This window comes from Canis lupus, chromosome 7 (assembly GCF_048164855.1).
Source record: "Canis lupus baileyi chromosome 7, mCanLup2.hap1, whole genome shotgun sequence".
NCBI classification, from domain to species: domain Eukaryota; kingdom Metazoa; phylum Chordata; class Mammalia; order Carnivora; family Canidae; genus Canis; species Canis lupus.
In genome coordinates this window covers 54105144-54124694 of record NC_132844.1, presented here as the reverse complement: position 1 = coordinate 54124694, position 19551 = coordinate 54105144, and the positions used below count along the sequence as shown (strand labels likewise).

Sequence of the window (19551 nt, the reverse complement as noted above, 5' to 3'; positions counted from 1 at the left end):
GAGCGCGGGATGGGGTCGGGCGGGAGGAGGTTTAAAAAAAAAAAAAAAAAAAAGTATGTAAGTAAGAAAAAGGAATTTAGAAAAATCAGTGACAACCCTTAAACTGAAATGACTAGAGAGTCTGTTAAGAAATGTTCATCTCTCCTAAATATCCCAGAGCACTTTTTTTTTTTTTTTAAATGGTCCGCCTTTTCTCGTTTGGGATTAGGAAACATGTTGCGCAAAGTGGCCCTTCTGTTGTTGACATTGGGATCGGGGTCAGGGGAGAGAATAGCAAGAGAGAGTAGAAGAGTCAGCACAACCTGACTTGAAAAAAGGACGGGAGAAACCTTTCGGAAGACATCCAGCATCAGTATGAGCTCGGGCTAATAGAAGTAGGAAAGGCCAGCGATTTGTTCTTGGCTGGGATGGGGGTCTGACCTGGAGTGCCTAGGCATGAACGCCGAGCTGCCCACGGCTTTTCTCTTCAGATATCCTGGCACTTGTAACTGGGCCAAGTTTTAGCTTCTTGGCTCCTGACCAGAATTTTCCTGGTATTTGGAACACTCTTCTCTCTCCATCTTGCATTCATTATTAATGAGGAAAAATGAATGAACCAGGAATCGGAATACTGTGTGATGGACCCAATAGATTTGCCTTTCAATGACTTGCGGATTGTCCCCACCCCCCTCCCACCCACAGCATCAATGACTAGGAAAGGTTAGAGGAATCACACCAGAGAAGGTCTTTGGATAAGTCATTCCCATTGTCATTAGAATCCTGAGCGATTGGAAAACTTGGACCCCCTTCCCTAGAGGGCCCTGAGAGCTTCCTTCGTTGTTGGCTGCTGGAGATCCCAGGCTGAACTCAGAAGCTTATCCAGCCACAGTGGAGGCACTCAGAGGGATAGGGACTCAGGTATAGGTGGAAGGGTACCTGAGAGAGGATAGAACCAGATACCCCTAAGATGGGACAGAGCAGGGATGCCTGGCTGGCTCAGTTGGTAGAGCATACCACTCTTGGTTCTGAGTTCAAGCCCCATGTTGGGTGTAGAACTCACTTGAAAAGAAAATAAGAAAGGACACAGAAGTCATTGGCTTTCTTTGGGCTCTCTAGAGGCCCTTCTGCTCTTTATGTGCATCCAAAATAAAAAGTGGAAGGAAAGGATTGGAAGGGTTAGGAGGGGTACTGATACTCAGATTGACACCTCTTGTTTTGCTTTGTGGAAAGAATGTCTGCCTACTATATTGGATCTTCAGTGCTCCACTCTTTCCCCATACTAGTACCCTTCCAAAACTGGGTCTTTGTAATCATGAAAATTATCTCCTATTGTGCAAACTCATGTCTGGGTTATGGAACTGCATGCCCAACTGGAGCAGAACACATTAAATTTCACTATTAGATAATGTACACACATGCTCTGATAAGGCATAAGTTTAATGAATTCAATCTCATCTCTACCTTCTTCTAAGGAGGACGGAAGAAAGGAAAAGGAGATGGAAAGGAAGATACTCTGGTTGATTCATAGGTGTGAATATATCCAAGGAAATAATTTTGGTTAAAAATGTCCAAATAATTACAATCTTTACTCCATTTCACTTAGCATTATGCAGGCAGTTTTGTGGGGAAAATCTATTTAGGCAACAGGAAAACACACAAAATCTGTTTGGAGGAGCAAAGGAAATCCCAAGAAGGAAAAAGAAAGAAGAGTGGGAGGAGGAGGAGAAGGAAGAGGAGGAGGAAAAGGAGAAACACGTGTTTAATAAGGTTAGGGTAGGTACTTGTTTGCTGGTAATTGTCCACCAACTGCAAACACACAGTGGGTGGCAGATCCTTCCAGTAGAGTTGTTTCCGGTTGGATGAAAACTGAAGGGACCTGAGCTTCCCACACCAGCATCTGAACTGCAGGAAACAGTTCAGAAAGTCTCTTTTCTAGCTCTGGATCCTAACCAAAACAGTAATGATAGATAAAATGATTGCAGATTCCTAAAGCGACTGCAGTAGAACAATCCCTCCTGGAGTGCGAAGCATGGAATCAGAAGGCAGAACAGAAGCGCTGGGTGCTAAGGGAGACCCTTCTTCAGCTTCTAGGGTGCGAGGCTGGCGGGGGTTCTCCTGTGCTTTTTGAGCTATGTCGCGTGGGCGGGAGTCGGCCTGGCCTTGGGCTCAGGCTGGGATGCTCACTACCGGTTTCCCGAGGGAGGGAGCCCCAGGCGATTGTCACCGTGTCTCCAACTCGCCGTGGCCAGTTAATTCAATTACGCGCCCGCTGGAGAATGTGTGGCCAATCGGTCTCCCAGAAAGGGGCAAAGCAGAGAAAGAGGAATTAGCTTTGCTGAAAAGCCCAGCCTTTGGGTCAAGCAGGATGGCACTTATTAATTGCTCAAGACTATTAATTGGATGGGAAGGGGAGATGGTGGGGGGTAGGGGGGGACTGTCTGACAGAAACAAATCCCACGCGCGCACATCACACACACACACACACACACACACACAGACACCAAGCACAGCACACACCTGCCTCGATGAGTTTCTTTAGAAAAGGGGCGCGCCGTGCAACCCCAGAGCAGATGGAAGAGAGAGCTGACCAGTATGTGCATATGGCGCGGATGATTTCCCCAACTTTTCTTTCAGGGACAGACAGCTTTTTTTTTTTTTTTTTTTCTTTTTGTTGGGATGAGGCGAGAGGGAGCAGTTGGCCAAATGGAGTTTCCCTACAGTTCAGACGCTGGTGTGGGAAGCTGGGACACTGGAGTGGGAGGAGAGCTTTCCAAGGCAGATGTGGGCTCTGGCAAAGTAGTGACTCTTAAGCCAAGATACGCACTTTACCCTTTTGGCTTCGTTTCCTTTAAATACAAACACAAGTTTGTTTTTTCTCATTCTGCGAGATCTATAGTTTCCCCTAATTCCACCGGGTTCGAGACACAGTGAATGAACCCTGGACACCTTTTATCTTGGTATCTAGAAGTCACTTGGGAAAATGAAATGGGGATAGGGAGTGGAATGGAGAATTAAAAGACCGCCCCGTTCTTCTGTGGGGTCCAGAAGTATCCAGAGGGAGGAGACAACTAGAGGTCATTCTGTGGATGTACTCAGCTCCAGGCCAGAGCTCATTACCAGGAGTATCAGAAGTGTGGGGGCTGCGTGTGGATCTTCTTCCGGACGGGGACAAACCTAGGGACCAAGCCCACTGGCACAGCAGGCACAGCAGGCGGCCACCCCACCCTGAGCCTCCTGGCTGTTCCCAGGGGAGAGGGTTTTGCCTAAGCTGCCTGGACCTAAGGGGGTGGGGAGAGAGAAGGTCCCTTCGCCTTCAATGAAGACATATCTGACAGTAGAGGAGTTGGGGGAGGGGTTTGCAGCTTGTCTGAGAAGGGGGCTTCCTTTTCCATTTGAGCTTGGACAGGCAGGGAAACCAACATTATCCACCTGGAAAAGCGTGCACGGCAATTCCCAAGATAACCCGAGGGCTCTACGTGTTCCCAGGGTGGGGGTGGAAGGGTGAGAGGGGTGTTATACCTTCAGAGAGACAGGGGTTCCTGGGGTAAGGTCGTGGGGGCAGGCCTCAGCTCCCACAAATAGTTATTTATTTCCTCTGTGGATGGAATATAGAGGCCTCACTCAGTCCTGACAAACAAAAGATTCCTCTGCAAGCATTTTGGGATTCAGCCTCTTAGTGCCAAGGGTACTCATCTTACCCCCTCCTACTTAAGATCAAGTTGGGCATTCTTTCTTTTTATCTTCATTGGGCTCTCATCCTGACTTCATTAGACCAAAATACAGAATTTCAAGTGGGGAGGGGGGCACTTGCGCACCTTGAAAAAGGGAGCAAGTGTTGGCTGCTGACCCTTGTGCAGGGCTGAAGCATCACGGATCTCCATTTCAGACAGTGCATTTCAATTCTTGTCGTGTGCCTTTGTCCATTTATATAAAGCAAAGAGCGCTGAGTGACAGCCCCAGTTAGCCTGCATGAGCAGATCCTAATAAACCCTCCCAAACCCCGACCTAAAAAAAAAAAAAAAAAAGCCACATGCCTGTTTGCCTGCGGCTTATTATTAAGACACCTTCTCAGCTTAAACACTTAAAAGCTAACCAAATGAAATGGCAATTAAGACTAAATTACCCCTTCTATCTCTGAGATGAGTCTGTGGGGCCAGCCAGTTCTTATGAGACAAGGTTGGAGAGCGGACTTTGCAAAGCCTCAGTATTGCGGGCAGGTGGCCACCGCTACCCCCTCCAGGTGCTAGAACACTTGGTGAAGATAGCTGAATTTTGAACGAAGTAAAGCTCAAATACTGTTTGAAAGTAGAGAAATCCACCAAAGAGACAGGGTTGTGCACTGCTTCCTTCCTGCCCTTTGTAAAATATAACTTTCAAACATTAAGGGTTGTTTTGGAGTAATGGTGTTCAAGTACCTGTGTCACTGTTAAATGGTCTACAACCCCCCCCCGCCCCCGCAACCCCCATCCAGCACTGTTTCAGAAAGGAAAGAAGGAAAACACAAAAGAAGGGGAAAATGGGCTGGGTTGGGGAGTGCAAGACAACGTTTTACCTAAATGTAGAATCTTGTCACACGTCTTTATTCTCTTGTATTTTTCTTAAATATACTGCCAGTTACACCATTTCTTTATGATGAAAACTTGGGCTGTCCACCGTGGCTATTTATTTTAAAAGCTGCTGAAAGTGTAAGCTACCGCAGGGTGTTGCCTTAAAAAAAGGGAAAAGAACCCAAATTCGATGTAAATATGGGAAGAGCAGTATTGTTTCCACTTGGGGAAAGACAGACACCCCAATCTGGGTGAAATTGATTTGGGTGCTTGTTGGAAAAAAGCAGCTTTCAGCATCTAGGGAGTGGAACCAATAGGAATGAACACTTACTCGTGTAAAAGGAAGCTTTAATTAATATATATTTCTATCTCTAATATACACACATCGGGGCTGGATCTTTATCTTCACAATAAAATGTGTGCAAATGCTCTCTGTAGAGATGAGTCCCCACCTCAGTCGGTATAGAAAAGCATGATAAAGGTTGGAAAAAATGGATAAAAATGTTGAAAGAACCTCCAGTTCCTTATTAGGCGAAGATACAATATTTATTCCTTGTCTCCTGGGATAAATCTCTTCTGCCTATTGTCCTCCCAGTTCTCAGTGCTGATGCTTAATTTTCAAAACTTCTATATTACCAAGGGACCTACGACATCAGCCAAAGAAATACTCAGCAAGTACAAAATCTGTTCCAGGGAGCTGCTTTTGTGCAGAGGGAAAATTTTGTTCCTACAGGTTTTTAAGTGGGTACGAGGCAAGGAGCTATCTGATCCGGGCAAAGCCATTACAATTTAGATCTCTATCTATAGAACATTTTTTTTTCCTTAAAAAAAATTGGAAAATACAAGAAGTTTGGATTTTTTTCCCGATTCTTTTTTTGGAGGGGGAAATTGCATCGTAAGCTTTCGGAGAACCCAACATGTCAACTACCTTTCCGGGACTAGTCCACGATGCCGAGGTATTATTACTTTTTTTTTTTTTTTTTGAGCGCGCGTGTGTGTGGCGGCCGCGGCGGCGGTGGCTGCGGCGGTGGCAGCTTTCCCTGTCTCTAATCTATATTGGACCGTTACGTTTAATTATAATCTGGCTTTCGGGGGAAGTTAAGGAAGGAAAGGGGAGAAAGTTCGTTATGACATCTGTCGCCAGGAAGGGCGACTCTCTGCCACGTTAAGAAACATTTGCCATAATGAGGGGGAAAACATAATCCTAATAATAAAGAAAGGGAGGAGGGGGTGAGGAGAAAGAGATAGAGATTGGAAAAAAAGATACTCAGAAAGGCAAAAGTAAAGAGATTGATGGGGGGGGCGGTAGGTGGACAAGGGGGGTGGGGAACAACGCACCCCTTTTGGAATGGGCTTATTCTTAGGAAAAGTGAAGCAGAAAGAGGGGGGGGTCGGGTTCCTTGCCCCAAATGGTTAAGGGAACGAGCAAGTTGAACGCTTTGCACAGACTGGATTTTGTAAAATATATGGATAATGGTTTTGAGCGGCTCTAGCGGAACACCTCAGCAAGGACAGGCGCGGAATCCCGGGGTTGGGATCCGGTTGCAGAGGCGAGGCGCCGGCCCGCGCTCTGTGCGTGTGGACTCTGGGTCTGCGCCCCGCCGTCCCGGAGTCAGTGGCAAACCTGGCTCCCAGCGCCCAGCTCCCCGTGCAAGTTAGGCAGGGGCTGTGTGTGTGTGTGTGTGTGCGTGCGCGCGCGTGTGTGTGTGTGTGTGTGTGTGGTGTGTCACCCGCACCTATATAGGGTGGGGGATTTTTTTCCGCCCTCTCGACTGTGAGGACGAGGCCGCCCACCCCCAGTTCGCCTGCTCGCCGAGGCTCTCTGGCAAAGGCGCGGAGCCGGGGCTGCGGCTCGGCCCCAGCCCTGCGTGCTCGCTCTCCTTGCAGAGCCAGAAAAAGCTCCTGGCTCCGGGAGAGCGGCGCCTCGGTTGCAAAATGACAAACCTCAAGTTTTTCTGCTCTCCCTTTTCCCCCTCTTCCTTCCAGATACGTCACGACGGATCAAACAGCTACCGTTTGATGCAGCTTGGCTGTCTGGAGTCCGTAGCCAATTCCACTGTCGCCTATTCCTCCTCCTCTCCTTTAACTTACTCCACCACCGGCACCGAGTTTGCGTCCCCCTACTTCTCCACTAACCACCAGTACACCCCGCTCCACCACCAGTCCTTCCATTACGAGTTTCAGCACAGCCACCCGGCCGTCACCCCCGACGCCTACTCTCTGAACTCGCTCCACCACTCTCAACAGTACTACCAGCAGATCCACCACGGGGAGCCCACCGACTTTATTAACCTGCACAATGCGCGGGCGCTCAAGTCGTCCTGCCTGGACGAGCAGAGGCGGGAGCTGGGCTGCCTCGATGCCTACCGCCGCCACGACCTGTCCCTCATGAGCCATGGCTCTCAGTATGGAATGCACCCAGATCAAAGACTCCTGCCAGGGCCCAGCCTGGGGCTGGCCGCCGCGGGAGCAGACGACTTGCAGGTAAATAAGCATGCGGCGAATTTGTCTGCGCCCTCCCCTCTTTGCCCTCCCCCTCCCGCTCCGTGCAGGCTCTGACTGCAAGCCGCCTCTCCCCTCTTCTCCTCTCCTCTCCTCTCCTCTCCTCTCCTCTCCTCTCCTCTCCTCTCCTCTCCTCTCCTCTCCTCTCCTCTCCTCTCCTCTCCTCTCCTCTCCTCTCCTCTCCTCTCTCTCTCTCTCTCTCTCTCTCTCTCTCTCTCTCTCTCTCTCTGACACACACACACACACACACACCACTTATTATGGAAAGTTATCAAAACAATTAGAGGAGGGGTGTGCCGTTCTGTCACTCTCATTGGATCAAGGCATTTCACCTGGACGCCTGAGAGTCTGGCTAACTCAGGGCCCCCACTCTCAGTCGGTCTATACAGAAGTCGGTCGTGAATCCTCATTTCTATCCCTGAGGGGATGGGGTGGAGGAGATCACCGAGGCTCAGTTGAGCCAACTGGGCTCTGAGTAAGACCCGATTAGATCTGCGCACCCTCAATCTCTGCCTTGTGCTGGGTCTACCCGTGTGTCCCAGGTGTTTGTCCCAGACTGAGCTCGTGGGAAACTACTAAGAATTGGGGGACTGGTTTGTTCTGCGACTTTGTTGGGCTCTAGAAAAAGTTTCCCCGAATGTACTAGATTGCTGTGGGAAGTAAAGAATCGCCAATGGAAAGTCTCAAAAATTTACCCCAAAGAATCTGCACAACGCACTTCACCAGGTTATGGATTTTTGAGCCTAATTCTGTTTAAGGAGCATTCAATCCCACCACCCAGTTGGGTAATTCACAACTTTATTTTCCTCACCAGGTTATTAACTTTTACGTCAGATACAATTTCTTAAAAAGAAGGAAATGAAATAAAGAAAGAGGGGAAAGAGAAGAGAAATAAGGGAGGAAGAAAGGAGAAAAGGAAAGAAGGAAGGAAGGAAGGAAGGAAGGAAGGAAGGAAGGAAGGAAGGAAGGAAGGAATCAAGATATTATGGAGGCCATCAATCAGATGATCTCTCTCCTGCTTTCTTTCTTAATGTATTTTTGCCCATTCTTTGCCAACAATAGAATTTATAATTTTGCAAACATATTGTCACAACCACTCTTCAAACAAATAAAATCACAAATATTCAAAAAAGAATTCAAAAGACGTAAATTTATAGCTTCCTTTGGCTGAAAGGACAGCAATAGCTGAGTCCCTACTTTTTCAGTCCGCACAAAGCTGGCCACCTCTCCACAGTCTCCACAACGAAGGGGAGATACTCCAAAAGCACGAGTTGGAGACGTAAGAGATCCCTTGTTGCGCACAGAAAATCTTTTCCCCTCATTTACCTCTGAGCAAGAGATTATTTTAAAATTAAAGTGAAAGCCCTTACAGTCCCAACAAAGAGCCGTGGGCACAAGATCGGCACACAAGAAAGGAGATTTGGCTCCATAAACCTTGACTTTCTACATTTATATTCACAAAATAATTTTATACGCTCAGAACATTTTTACATTTTTCACAAGGATCCCCTTATGTCTCAAGGGGGAAAAAATCTGCCATTCAATGCTTAGCTCAACTAAAACCTATTTACTCCTTTTAATAGCCGCGTCTGCTGCTGATTTTTTTGTATCTGTACAAATTTTTTTTCTGTGCTAGGCACAAAGCCGGGCATTTTTCAAAAGAGGGGATTAGAACATTTGCAAGCACCAGACAAAGAGCGAATCCCGTGCAAAAGAACACCGTAGTTTATCCAATTTTCGACTTAGTGCCATTCAACTGGTCATTTATGCAATGTCATCCGACCAAACAACATGTTTTACTTATAAGGGGGGAAAGTTTGTTAAGTGTAGAGACCAAGATTCGTTTCTTCTAAGAAAATAAACATCTTAACAGTGCGCCAGATCTGGAATGGGAGGGAAAGTGGTTCACTCTCTTGGAGAGGCTTGGGGCCCTTTACCCTCTACATTTCGGATATTTTGAGACTTTTTTTTCAGTCTATGTCTGTTTTATATTTTTAGTCTTTCTTCAGCTTATTGTTCATACTGAGGGAATATTCATACTGAGAGAAACACTTCAAGATCCTAGAAGAAATTGAGGAGTAAGATATGTGATATATTTATGTATCTATGTCTAAGACATATCTATATATGTATATATCATTGTGTGTATATGCATATATATACATATATATATATATATATGAAGCAAGTTGTAAATCTGGCAAGTTATTTTCTTCCACTCCTGCTGGATTTAGTTGGCAGAATGAAAAAGAAAGAGAAAAAAAGTAATAGCTACTTTTAACAAGAGAAATAGGGAGGGGATGTGTGGGAGAAACCCGTCTCTCTCCTTTTATTTCTTCCTTTTTAAAACATTCATCAGCATATGCCTCATTTCAAATGCAACAAATGTAAATATACTTTTCCCTGCACAGAATTTTAAGTGAAAGTCCAATGGTTTGCATGGCGGTCTAAGTCTGCCTAACAGATGCAAACAGTCTTGTGGCTTCAGTTCCATCTTTGAGTCCCCTAAAAAGATTTGCTATGGCCAACAAAGGAAACTGTCACACCTTTTCCCATCACCGCTTTAATTTATGCTCAGTCTCCAAGTTTTTTTTTTTCATATTGATTTGATAATCACTTTAAGGCAGAACATTTAAAATAAGAAAGAGCTCGTGAGTAGGTTGAAAAGGGGGTCTTACAGGCCTGCCTCAATATGGTGAAAATGGGGAAGCGAAAGGGAGCCAGGGCTGTAAAGGTTGTTTTGTAAAGTGGGTTTTTATTATGCACCGACTCTCTCCGCATTTACTTAACTCTTCACGGGCTGTTGGGTAGGTTAACACCCTTCAAGGCCTCTTTCATGTCCAATACCTCGTTTGTTTGTAAAGGAAAATGAGCCTTTAACACATTTCAACTCAGGGGAAAAAAGAGAGAGAAATTTTTTATTTTTCTTAATCAAAAATCAGCAAACCCTTTCCTTCATCCCAGCTCACATGATCCCTCAATCCAGTAGGAGCCTAAGGATCTCCTGTGGGTGAGCCTGAAGGTGTTTCCCCTCTAAGACATATTTTGGGTAGGATACTCCTACTTCTGTGGTAAAGCAGAACCAACATCAGATATCTTGAAGCCTGCACTTGAAATGGCTCCTCTGAGCTCCCAAGAAACCCACAGTGCCAGACTTGACACTCTTAGTATAATTTACTCCACGCAGAAAGTGCCGTGGAAACTGTCTATATATGTGCTATGTGCCTTGATGGGGACTCAAAGGGCTTCTCATTCCCTTATGTCAAGATGAAAGGCACTCAGGTGCTTTGAAGTATAATATTGTATGGTACTGCAAAATGCATACCTTAAGATTTATACAACTTTTAGATTGTGGTTTTTCTGGTACTTTTTTCCCCCTTGAAATCATGTGTGCTGCCAAACTTGCTCCAGCTCAATGGTTACTTTCAAATGTCTACTATGGGGATATGGGGTTTGGGAATGGGGCAGATTAAGAGACTTAACTCATGTGGTCATACCTATTAGTATTTCTTTGAGTGCTTTTCATTGTTTTTCTTTTATTAAGGGTTCCGTGGAAGCCCAGTGTGGGCTTGTTCTCAATGGTCAAGGTGGAGTGATAAGAAGAGGTAAGTGATGTGTTAAAATGAAACATTCTTCTCTCATCTGATACTTTGTTTTGAAGATCTAGTGGTGCTGTTAGGCATCAGATCCCTTGTCTGATGATTAAGAAAACAACTGCTCATGGTCAATTACTTTTGTCCCACATAGGCATACTCCCATCCTCCATTGAGGCTTGAACCCAGCCTGTGCCCCAAAGAGCTGTGATAGAAGCAATTTGTTGTTCTTCATGGAACAGTGACAAAATCAAAGTTGAGGGGTTGGGGGAGGAGAAAAAAGAAAAGAAAAGAAAGGGAAAAAATCCTTCTCACACCTCTTTTCTCTATCACCACATCCTCAAGCAGAATTTCTGGTCCCTTTTAGCCCTAAATGTGCCAGCCACAGCCTGGGTGATTGAGGTGATGGTGTTAGCTTGAGGCTTTGAAGGATTCTATGAAAGGCTAGATTCGTTGAGGCTTCAGGGAAGGCTAATGAAACACCAATATTGTAGCTGCCCTTATTTTTCTAAGTGTCCAGAACATTTCTTTCTTTAAGGGAGGTGGGAGGAGGAGGTGGTGTTAACTGTACCGGATAAAGCTTTCTTGTTCCCATCTGTTGAGGAAAACATCTGAATCCAGAGTTACCCATGGAATTGGAAAGGGGGGGGGGGAGAGGCAAGAGTTGAGAGCTGTTGATTTTGGCTCAGACACTGAGGGGGGCTGCATCTCAGATGTTCCATTTTGACAAAAGGTTTTGAACTATGACATTTTAAGGGCCTCAAGGCAGTGCAGATTTTGCTGGCTTCCCCACTTAACTGTACCCAGAGCCTCTGAAGCTTATTTTCCTAGCAAAGCTGAGTAACCCGAGGAGCACACAAGGCAAGGGGACCAGCTGTTATCCCAACTTCATACGAATTAATAAGATGTGGCCTATTCACCAGGGCTAATTCCAGCTCCAGGGCCGCAGTTGTCTTTAGTAACTGAACTACTAAAGACTGAATCACTTCTGATGGCACCAAATAAATGTCCTCCAGTCCCTGCCCATCCCTTTCAAAGCTTGTTGAAAGATTCCACTGCTTTCCCGAAGAAAGAAGTGGATTCTTTCATGTTTAAACTGCAGGCTTTACAACTGGGTGTCCGATATGAAATTCCATTTAAATCGAGGAGGAAAGAAAACACAGATTGCCTTTCTTTTGGAACTGGACAGTTGTCATAGTGGGTACTTGGAATAGCCCCTTCAACTCTGTTGTTTCACTCAATGGAGATTGGAAACTATTTAAAAAAAAAAAAAAACACTAGTGTTGCTCCATAAGGATTTTTTTTTTTTAATGAGTAACATCAGGCTTGTCAGCCAGGCTAACTAACATTCAGCCATGTTGAAGCGATATGAAATAGTCCCAAGACTGGTGAGAATTGCAATAAAATACACATACGGTTCAAGGGAGGGGTTAAAATGCATAGTGAGAGAGGTGTCTGGTGAGACATGCTGATCTGGGTCTGTTGGGGCGGTCACGCTAAAGGTGAGGCTGAGCGCTCAGGGCGCACGGAGATGTCGGTGGTGCTGAAGGACAGCGCCACTAATTAGCGCCCAGAGCCGGCTCCTCCCAGAGCCCGGCTGGCGCTACTGCGGTAGACGCGCTCAGTTCGGCACTGGCTCCTCGATCACCTTCTCAACGCTTGGAAATTGCATCAGATCTTACAGTAGCTGGCTGAGGGTGGGAATTATTTGAGACCGAGGGCGGGAGATGGAAGGGAGGTGGCTAGGTAATCAGTTGAGTTTTTGGAGATTTAGGGGACACCCCCTCAGCATTCCCTACCACCACCAAGAAAGGCCTAGGCTCTTGGGGAACTACAAAATGGGAACTGTGGTCCTGTCCTATGAGGGCCACAGAAATGGTCTTCCTTAGGTAATGTTTTCTTGTTCTTGTAGGATTCGGTGTCACTTCGTTTCACCTGAAAAATCAGTGTGGATCCTGTTATTTTAAACCAAATATTGATCTTTTAGGAGTCCAACATAGCTCCAAAGAGAAAGGGGCGGTAACTTGGGGCTTTTATCTGTATTGTTTGACTAAACCCCAGACCTCCTCCCCCCACCCCCCCACCCTGCAAAGGAATTCAGAATTTAGCTGCTGAGTTTATTCCATTTCCACATGTCTTAGAGAAAGGCCAATTAACTTGGTTGAACCCCGGAGACCAAGTGTGTGTCTGTGTGCGTCTGTTACTCTGAAACAATCAATGTTCATGACAATTTACAAATGGATAGCAAGGAAGTCTTGCTTAAAAGGTTTTGTACATCCTGCAGGAGCCTGCCCAGCCCCTCAACTCAGGACTCCCCGTTTTCAAAGAAGAGCTAAAGAAGCCCCTTCTCTCTGTTGTCTTGGTGGTGCACTGTATTCCTACTACAAATAGCTCAAGTCACCTTTGTTCATCACAATTCAGAAGGACACTAAGTCAGGCAGTCTGCCTTATTGCCATATTGTGTAATATGTATTGTTTAGATAGGAATGTTCTGTTTCTCTTCTAATCCATGTTTACAGGTGACTCTCCACAGGAAACATGATTTCTTGAAAAGCACAACTTTTTGCTATCTTTCCTCCCCCTGCTAAGTTCTCTGATAAACTTACATTTCCAATGATTTTCAGAATTTACTGTGGGGAGGAACAAAACAGATTTCACTTCCAAAGTCTCCTGAGTACTCTTCAAGAAGAAAGACCACAAAGTGCCCACATGAGTTCACCAGGGAGAGGCTATCCTGGTTTGCAGTGTGTGTGTATGTGTGTGTGGGGGGGGGTTGAGGGTGGGGGGGTTGAGGGAGGTGCTCAGTTCTTTAAATTTGGCCATTTCTATTTGCAAAGAACAAAATACCACTTCTCTGACTCACTTCGATAAGTGGCAGTCATATTGTTTTTGCCTCTAATGAAGGCCTGGTAGCCAAAGAAAGCGCCTAAGAGGGGCAGCGGCAAGGTAATTACCACCTAGATAAAATATTTGCCACCGCCTCGGAGGTACAGCTCCCGCGCGCTCACTCTCGCTTAATGGTGTGCGCGATTTTGCCCGCAGCCCCGCCACTCCAACCATCAGAACCAATAATCTTTACTTTACCCTGCGCTCGAGTATCGATAGCTTCTCTCGCCTCCGGCTTCGGCTTTGATATGTTAATATTTCTGAGTAGCAAATTCTGCAGAGATCATATTAATGTTGTACGTACAGAGTGGAGCTTTGCCTTCGTTGAATATTCAGATACTGGGTTTCAAAAGGCATCTCTTGAAGAAATGAGGCTTCTATTTACAGGAGTCGTCTGTGTTTTTAATCATTAAAAAAAGAAAGGAAAACCCACTCTTCTTTTCCCCATGAATCTTCTGAGGCTCCCTCATGGCCTCCTCCCCTTTGTCAGGCGCTGGTCCCTTTCATTTCTCGCTCTGAGAATTTAATAGTAGAACAATGTTGATGACGACGGCGACGATGATGATGATGCTAATAATGAATGGGTCTAGATTGGAATGGCGGGGGTAGGGGTTCAGTAGGGTAGGGGGCTGTGGCCTTCAGACGAGGATGGAGGTGAGACGAGAGGACTCAGCTTTCCCATAGTTGGGTGAGAAGTGACATTTTGGCCCTGGTCTTTTTTGAGAAATCGGGATGGCAAACTCAAAAAAAAAAAAAAAAAAAGGCAAGAAAGAAAAAATGAAAAAAGTGAAGAGGGGAAGCGCCCTTGTTTCGCTTTGTGATCACTCTGCCTTGCAGCCCCAGGCTAATTTCAGACGCTTAAATACCGCCATAGCCTCTGGGCCACGCGGAGAGGGAGCGGACCCGGCCACGGGCAGGCAGGAGCGCTTTCCGGATTGCCCGTGGCTACACAAAATACAAACTACTTTGAATCAAAACATTTTTGGGGAATTAATATGATCTGAACTCTGCACGTTTTAAGAGAGCTGGAGTTTGTCAGATTGCTTAGAGGTGACTGGCACGCCAAGGAGGAGGCATTTACGCTGAGGTACAAACATTGTCAGATCTGATTTAATTTTTTTAAAATGCTTCTGTGAAATGGAGTTTAGCATCAATCACCCAGTCTGCCAATAACCGGGTGGATGCACCTGACCGCTTTTCCCTTCTACAGCCCCCGCAGCTGGCTGCCCACAGGCTGCTTGGGCAGGAGGATGGATGAGCTGATTCTGCGCTTTCAGTTTTGCGAGGGCCCTGAGCTTTGGAACTCGAGTTAGAAAGAGACTCAGGCTCTCTCAGCGGCTTCCAGAAGGAGTTACATTGGAGTAGGGTGGGAAGCCTTGTTCCTCTTCTTTTGTCAGGGCCCCCAGAATCTCTCTTTACTAGAATCGCCAAAACTCATCTCTAAAGCTCATCCATTTTGAAAATACAGCAGAAACACACCTCTCCTGCCTCGTTAGTCCCCAAATACAGACGCTGCAGATTTGGAATCCAATCTTCTTTATATGAAGACTGAAATTCATATACCAAAGGATCTATAGGCATGGTTTCTTAAAAACCTTTTTTTTTTTTTCTTTTGCGGGGGTAGGGGAGCACCTTTTCCTTAGCCTACTGCCTTCTCTCTCATTTCTTTGTTGCTTTGAAAATAACAAGAATCAAAGCACTTCCTGCATTGAGAAATGGGGATTAATTCACACACACACAATTACACACCCACTGCCACATTAAACCAGTAAGTCTCTTAGTGCAGACCTCCTTTCTTTTGTTCTGCCTGGAATCTGCACTGGGAGGAGCGTGTTCAAACCTGGTAATCCAGTTATACCTGTAAGGGTATATCCTTCCCTCAAACAGCTCAGTTAGCGGCTGATGCATCATTTGAGGCCTATTTGATTGCAATTAAACCACTATCCCTTTGCTGCTTGATTACAATTAGTATCTGCTGCGGGGGGTGGGGAGGAGAAACGAGGGGATTACGCGGGAGGTTTGGGATTGAGAAGGGCGAAGGGCTGGAGAGGAAGCAGCAGCGGATGATCCTACCCCACCCAGCTCACACGCACACCTCACAGAAAGGCACCCGCAGAACAAACAGGGACAGGAAACTCCTATAATCGCTTACACATTTTTAATGTGTCAGAAAAAAAAACGAGCGATCACTGGAGATGAAGAAGGGGAGAAAAAAAAATCCCTGCCGTTTGTATTTCTTTCATTTGAATTGTAAACATCTGTTTGGCTGTAAGGCGAACAGAACATTTATTTTGCTCTCAAGATTTGGTCTAATTATGTCAACACCGAAGCGGCGGGGAGTGGGGCGGCGCTGCGGCTTGGGAGAGGGAGAGGCTGCGCGTCAGGGCCGGGCGCCCGCAAGCCCGCCGCGAGGTATCGATCGCACCTGCCCAGCGCGCGGGGCCTCCAGCCATCACCCGCTCTCCGAGAGGAAGGCACCCAGAGGGGGCACGTGGCTTAGAGGCAGCTTTGGGGGCGCCAGGAGACCCACGGTTCCTTGGAGACGGCCGCGGCTGTTTCCTCTGCCCTGATTGCCTGGATGAGACGAGGAAAAGCGCGCTCAGGCGTCGGCGCTGGTCCTTCCATCCCGCAGCGGCGCAAAACGTGGGTGGGGATCCCGTTGCGCCCCGCAGCTCGCACCCCGGAGACGTGTAGGTGCTCAACACAGTGGTGGAGTTGAGCGGGCTTCGCTCAGGTTGCTGAGCACGGGTACGTCCATTTTCCTTTGCTGCTCCTCAGGAGCTGGGGAAGTGAATGGGGCAGGCGTGAGCATCCCCATTTTGCAGAAGGACAGACCAAGGCTCAGAGCTATTCCTCAGAGGTCGCACGGGTCGTGAGTTGGCCAGCCTCTTACTCGCAGATCATACTGTGTCTGACAACCCGGGGCCAGTGTCTCCAGCCACACCAGAAAGAGCAAACAAAGCCCCGCCTGGTTTTTCTTTGGCCTCATGAGATCAAACAAGTTCAGGCAGCTGAAGGATCTGCATTGTGTGTTTTTCATGCCTAGTTTTGTCCCCTGCAGTTTCTTTGGCTGACATTTCCCTGTAGCTATGGCAAAGTTATCCCTTTTATGATAGTCATGTTCTAGACTGGTGACCTTAAGTAGATAGTACCTGATTTCTTATGCCTGTTTCTACAGCTACAGATTTGAGTTAGAGCGTCACTAGAAATGGGAAGCCCTATCTCCAAATTTCAGTTTTGAAAATAGTGCCCTCCATAGAAGTTTTACTTCTGGGCACTATGAATACCCGGATTGTGGGGCCAGAGACACCTCTAAGTGGAGTGCTGGATATAGAATGAACGCTACATAATTTCAATAAGAGCCAACATGCAACAAAGGCGCCCTGAAGGACTTCAGCTGGTAACACTGGAGATGAGTACTGTAAATGGCTTGGCATGGTCAACTCTCCTAACTTTCCTTTGAAATCTCATCATTGCTATCTGTGGTCTGGATCCCCTTAAAGAATCTCTGGACCTTCATTCTAAATTCAAAAATCTGGTTATGTGGACCCATTACTCTTTTCTTCCTCCCCCAAAAATAAACCACTGAGAAGAAAGATATCAGGTTCTCCATGCTGCTGCAAATTCTACAAGTTGCCAAATCTTTAGCCAGGACGAGAGAGTTCCCCAAGGCTGCAGCAATGCCAACTATCAAAGCAACAGAAATTCCCTTTAAAGATGCTGTGACATAAAAAATAAAAGCCTCTAGAGTTGATGGCTAATTCTGAATACAAAATAAATCCTCCAGGCAGTTTGTGTGTGCATAAAGCATACTCTTAATATGCAGCCTGTGTAACTTACCTAATAAATGCTTATTTGAGCATAAGCCAAAAGCCCAACCTGGATGCAGGAAAGACCCGGAGCCCGGGGAGATAGCACTTGGCTAGGTAGCAGATACAGTGACTTCCCTGGGAGCAGCTGGCTTTCAGCACATGGGATTCACTTTGCCAAAAGGGGACAATTTTCCAATTGGAGAAAGCCAGATTTAACTCCTTTTTTTTTTTTCCAAAAAAATCTTTTATATTCTTCTGTGGCTGCCTAAATTAGGTTTCTAACCCACTATATATTAGAAAAGGTCTAAAACTGTGCCTTCTTTTCCCTTGGCTTGCTAGGAAAGTAACACATGCACAAATATTCTTCTCTCATAATTTACTTGAGAACCATTGGATAAGATTCCTTGTGTCCTCAGTTGTGTATTGGCTATTGTACAAGTGAAGAGGGCTTATGTAAGAATGTAAATTTGCTTATGATTCCATGACTGTGGGTGGAGGCCCATTTTCAGAAGAGGGCTCTTTGAATTTTAATATAGACATGATTTCTTAATATTTTTGCTTCACATGACCCCACAATGACCTAAGTCCTAAAGTTATCAGGGTCCTGAGCCTGACAGTATGATGCTAAAAGCCAGCTTCATTGATATATTCTTGTTCATCTCAACTTTTGAAAAGCCATATAAGAGTTTATTTGTAAAATGCATCTTGTATCTGTAGGTATAAAGGGAGAGAATCAATGAAAGGATAATGGTAGTTCCAGGCCCCCAAATCTGGGAAAACTATGATGATGATGATGATGATGATGACGATGATGATGAGCTTTAAAATTCTCTATGACAATGAAAATTGGGGAAGCCTAGGTGAATTTGTGTCAAGAACTCCTGAGGAAGGCATTTGCATGGTTTTCTGCTATGTTAACCGCAAGTTTAATGCCAGGAAAAGGATTTCAGTTTGACAGTTTGACAGATTGTGACCTCTCAGATTTCAGACCGAGGGCCAGTTTCCAGACACTAACATTGGGAATTTAGCCAAGTGTACAGGACTTGTCTTCCAGTTTGGAGAAGGCTGGCTGCTCCAATATTTGCAATATCCTCTCTTCTCTTTTGGGAGATCATTCAAGGTGATCACCAGCCTTACCAATGTCAAGGAGAAAGACATTTGTCCCAATACTTTTAGGGGAAACTTGGATGACTCTAGGACAGCCTCCAAGAATTCCAGGTAGTACAGGGGTAGAAACACTTTAAGAGTGAGGTTAAAAAAAAAAAAAAAAGAGTGAGGTAAAGTCAACCTGTCTCTCCACTCAGATCCAGGACCCCTTCATGTTTTTAAGTATCCTCCCAGGTTCCTTAGCCACAGTGCCCAGAGAACACACCTAAATCTGAATGCCAGAAACCTCAGCAATACATTGTACCTGAGCGGCCTAGTAAAGGAGGGGAGGAGCTATGTGAGAGGCAAGTGGCAAGTCCTAGACCAGGGTTTCTCAAACTTTAATGTGCTCATGAACCTCCTGGGGATCTTGTTATAATGCAGATTCTGACCCAGAATGTCTGAAGTTGGACCTGAGATTCTGCATTTCTAGCAAGCTCCCAGGAGATGTCAGTGCTGTCAGTTGAGGGTGGTCCCTTTGAGTAAAAAGATTTTGGGCAACACTCCTGCTTGTTTTTCTTCTTCCACCTATTTTTCTCTTTTCTCCCATAGAATTTGACCTTTTTTTGGAGATGAGTCTTAAGATCTCCCATAGTTGAAGAACCAAATGTGTGCTCAGGAAAGCAAGCCTTGAATTTGAACTTGCCAATGAACCTCATAAGCTTGGCCTTCAGATTGTTCAATGCATGAAGAGGCAGCCTTAGATGTCAGGGCTGTGTAGCCACCATGTTAGCAGTATGGACTTTGGCTCAGGATTTTTGCAGTATGGGAGAACTGGGCAGCAGGAAACTCTCTTCAATGATTATCATCTTGGGTCCTCAAGTCTACTTTAAGTGCCTGAAGTTAGGGAATGTACTCTGTTATCCTAGAGGAGAGCAAAACTCAAGGGGCTTTCTGGAGCTTGGAGACAAAAGGATTCTGCTCCAGGGGCCCTAGAATGGCAAAATTGCTTTGGTGATTTAGCTATTAGCAGTTATCTTTGCCTTGTTCCCTAATAGTAATAATAATAACAACAACCAAAGCAATAATATCATTAGCCACTAACATTTAATGTAACCATTACTGCGTTCTAAGTGCTGTGCTGTA

General features: G+C 45.8%; 1 protein-coding gene across 1 annotated transcript in view; it reads left to right on the top strand.

Annotated features, from left to right (window-relative positions):
- The first annotated feature begins 6367 nt into the window (after positions 1-6367).
- The window catches only part of TFAP2D (transcription factor AP-2 delta), a 55703-nt gene continuing 42519 nt past the window's right edge, over positions 6368-19551 (top strand). Inside the window, exons 1-2 of the mRNA XM_072832695.1 lie at positions 6368-7010; positions 10573-10633. Coding sequence (XP_072688796.1) covers positions 6462-7010; positions 10573-10633 — 610 coding nt within the window. The 5' untranslated portion in view covers positions 6368-6461. The remainder of the gene's footprint in view (positions 7011-10572; positions 10634-19551) is intronic.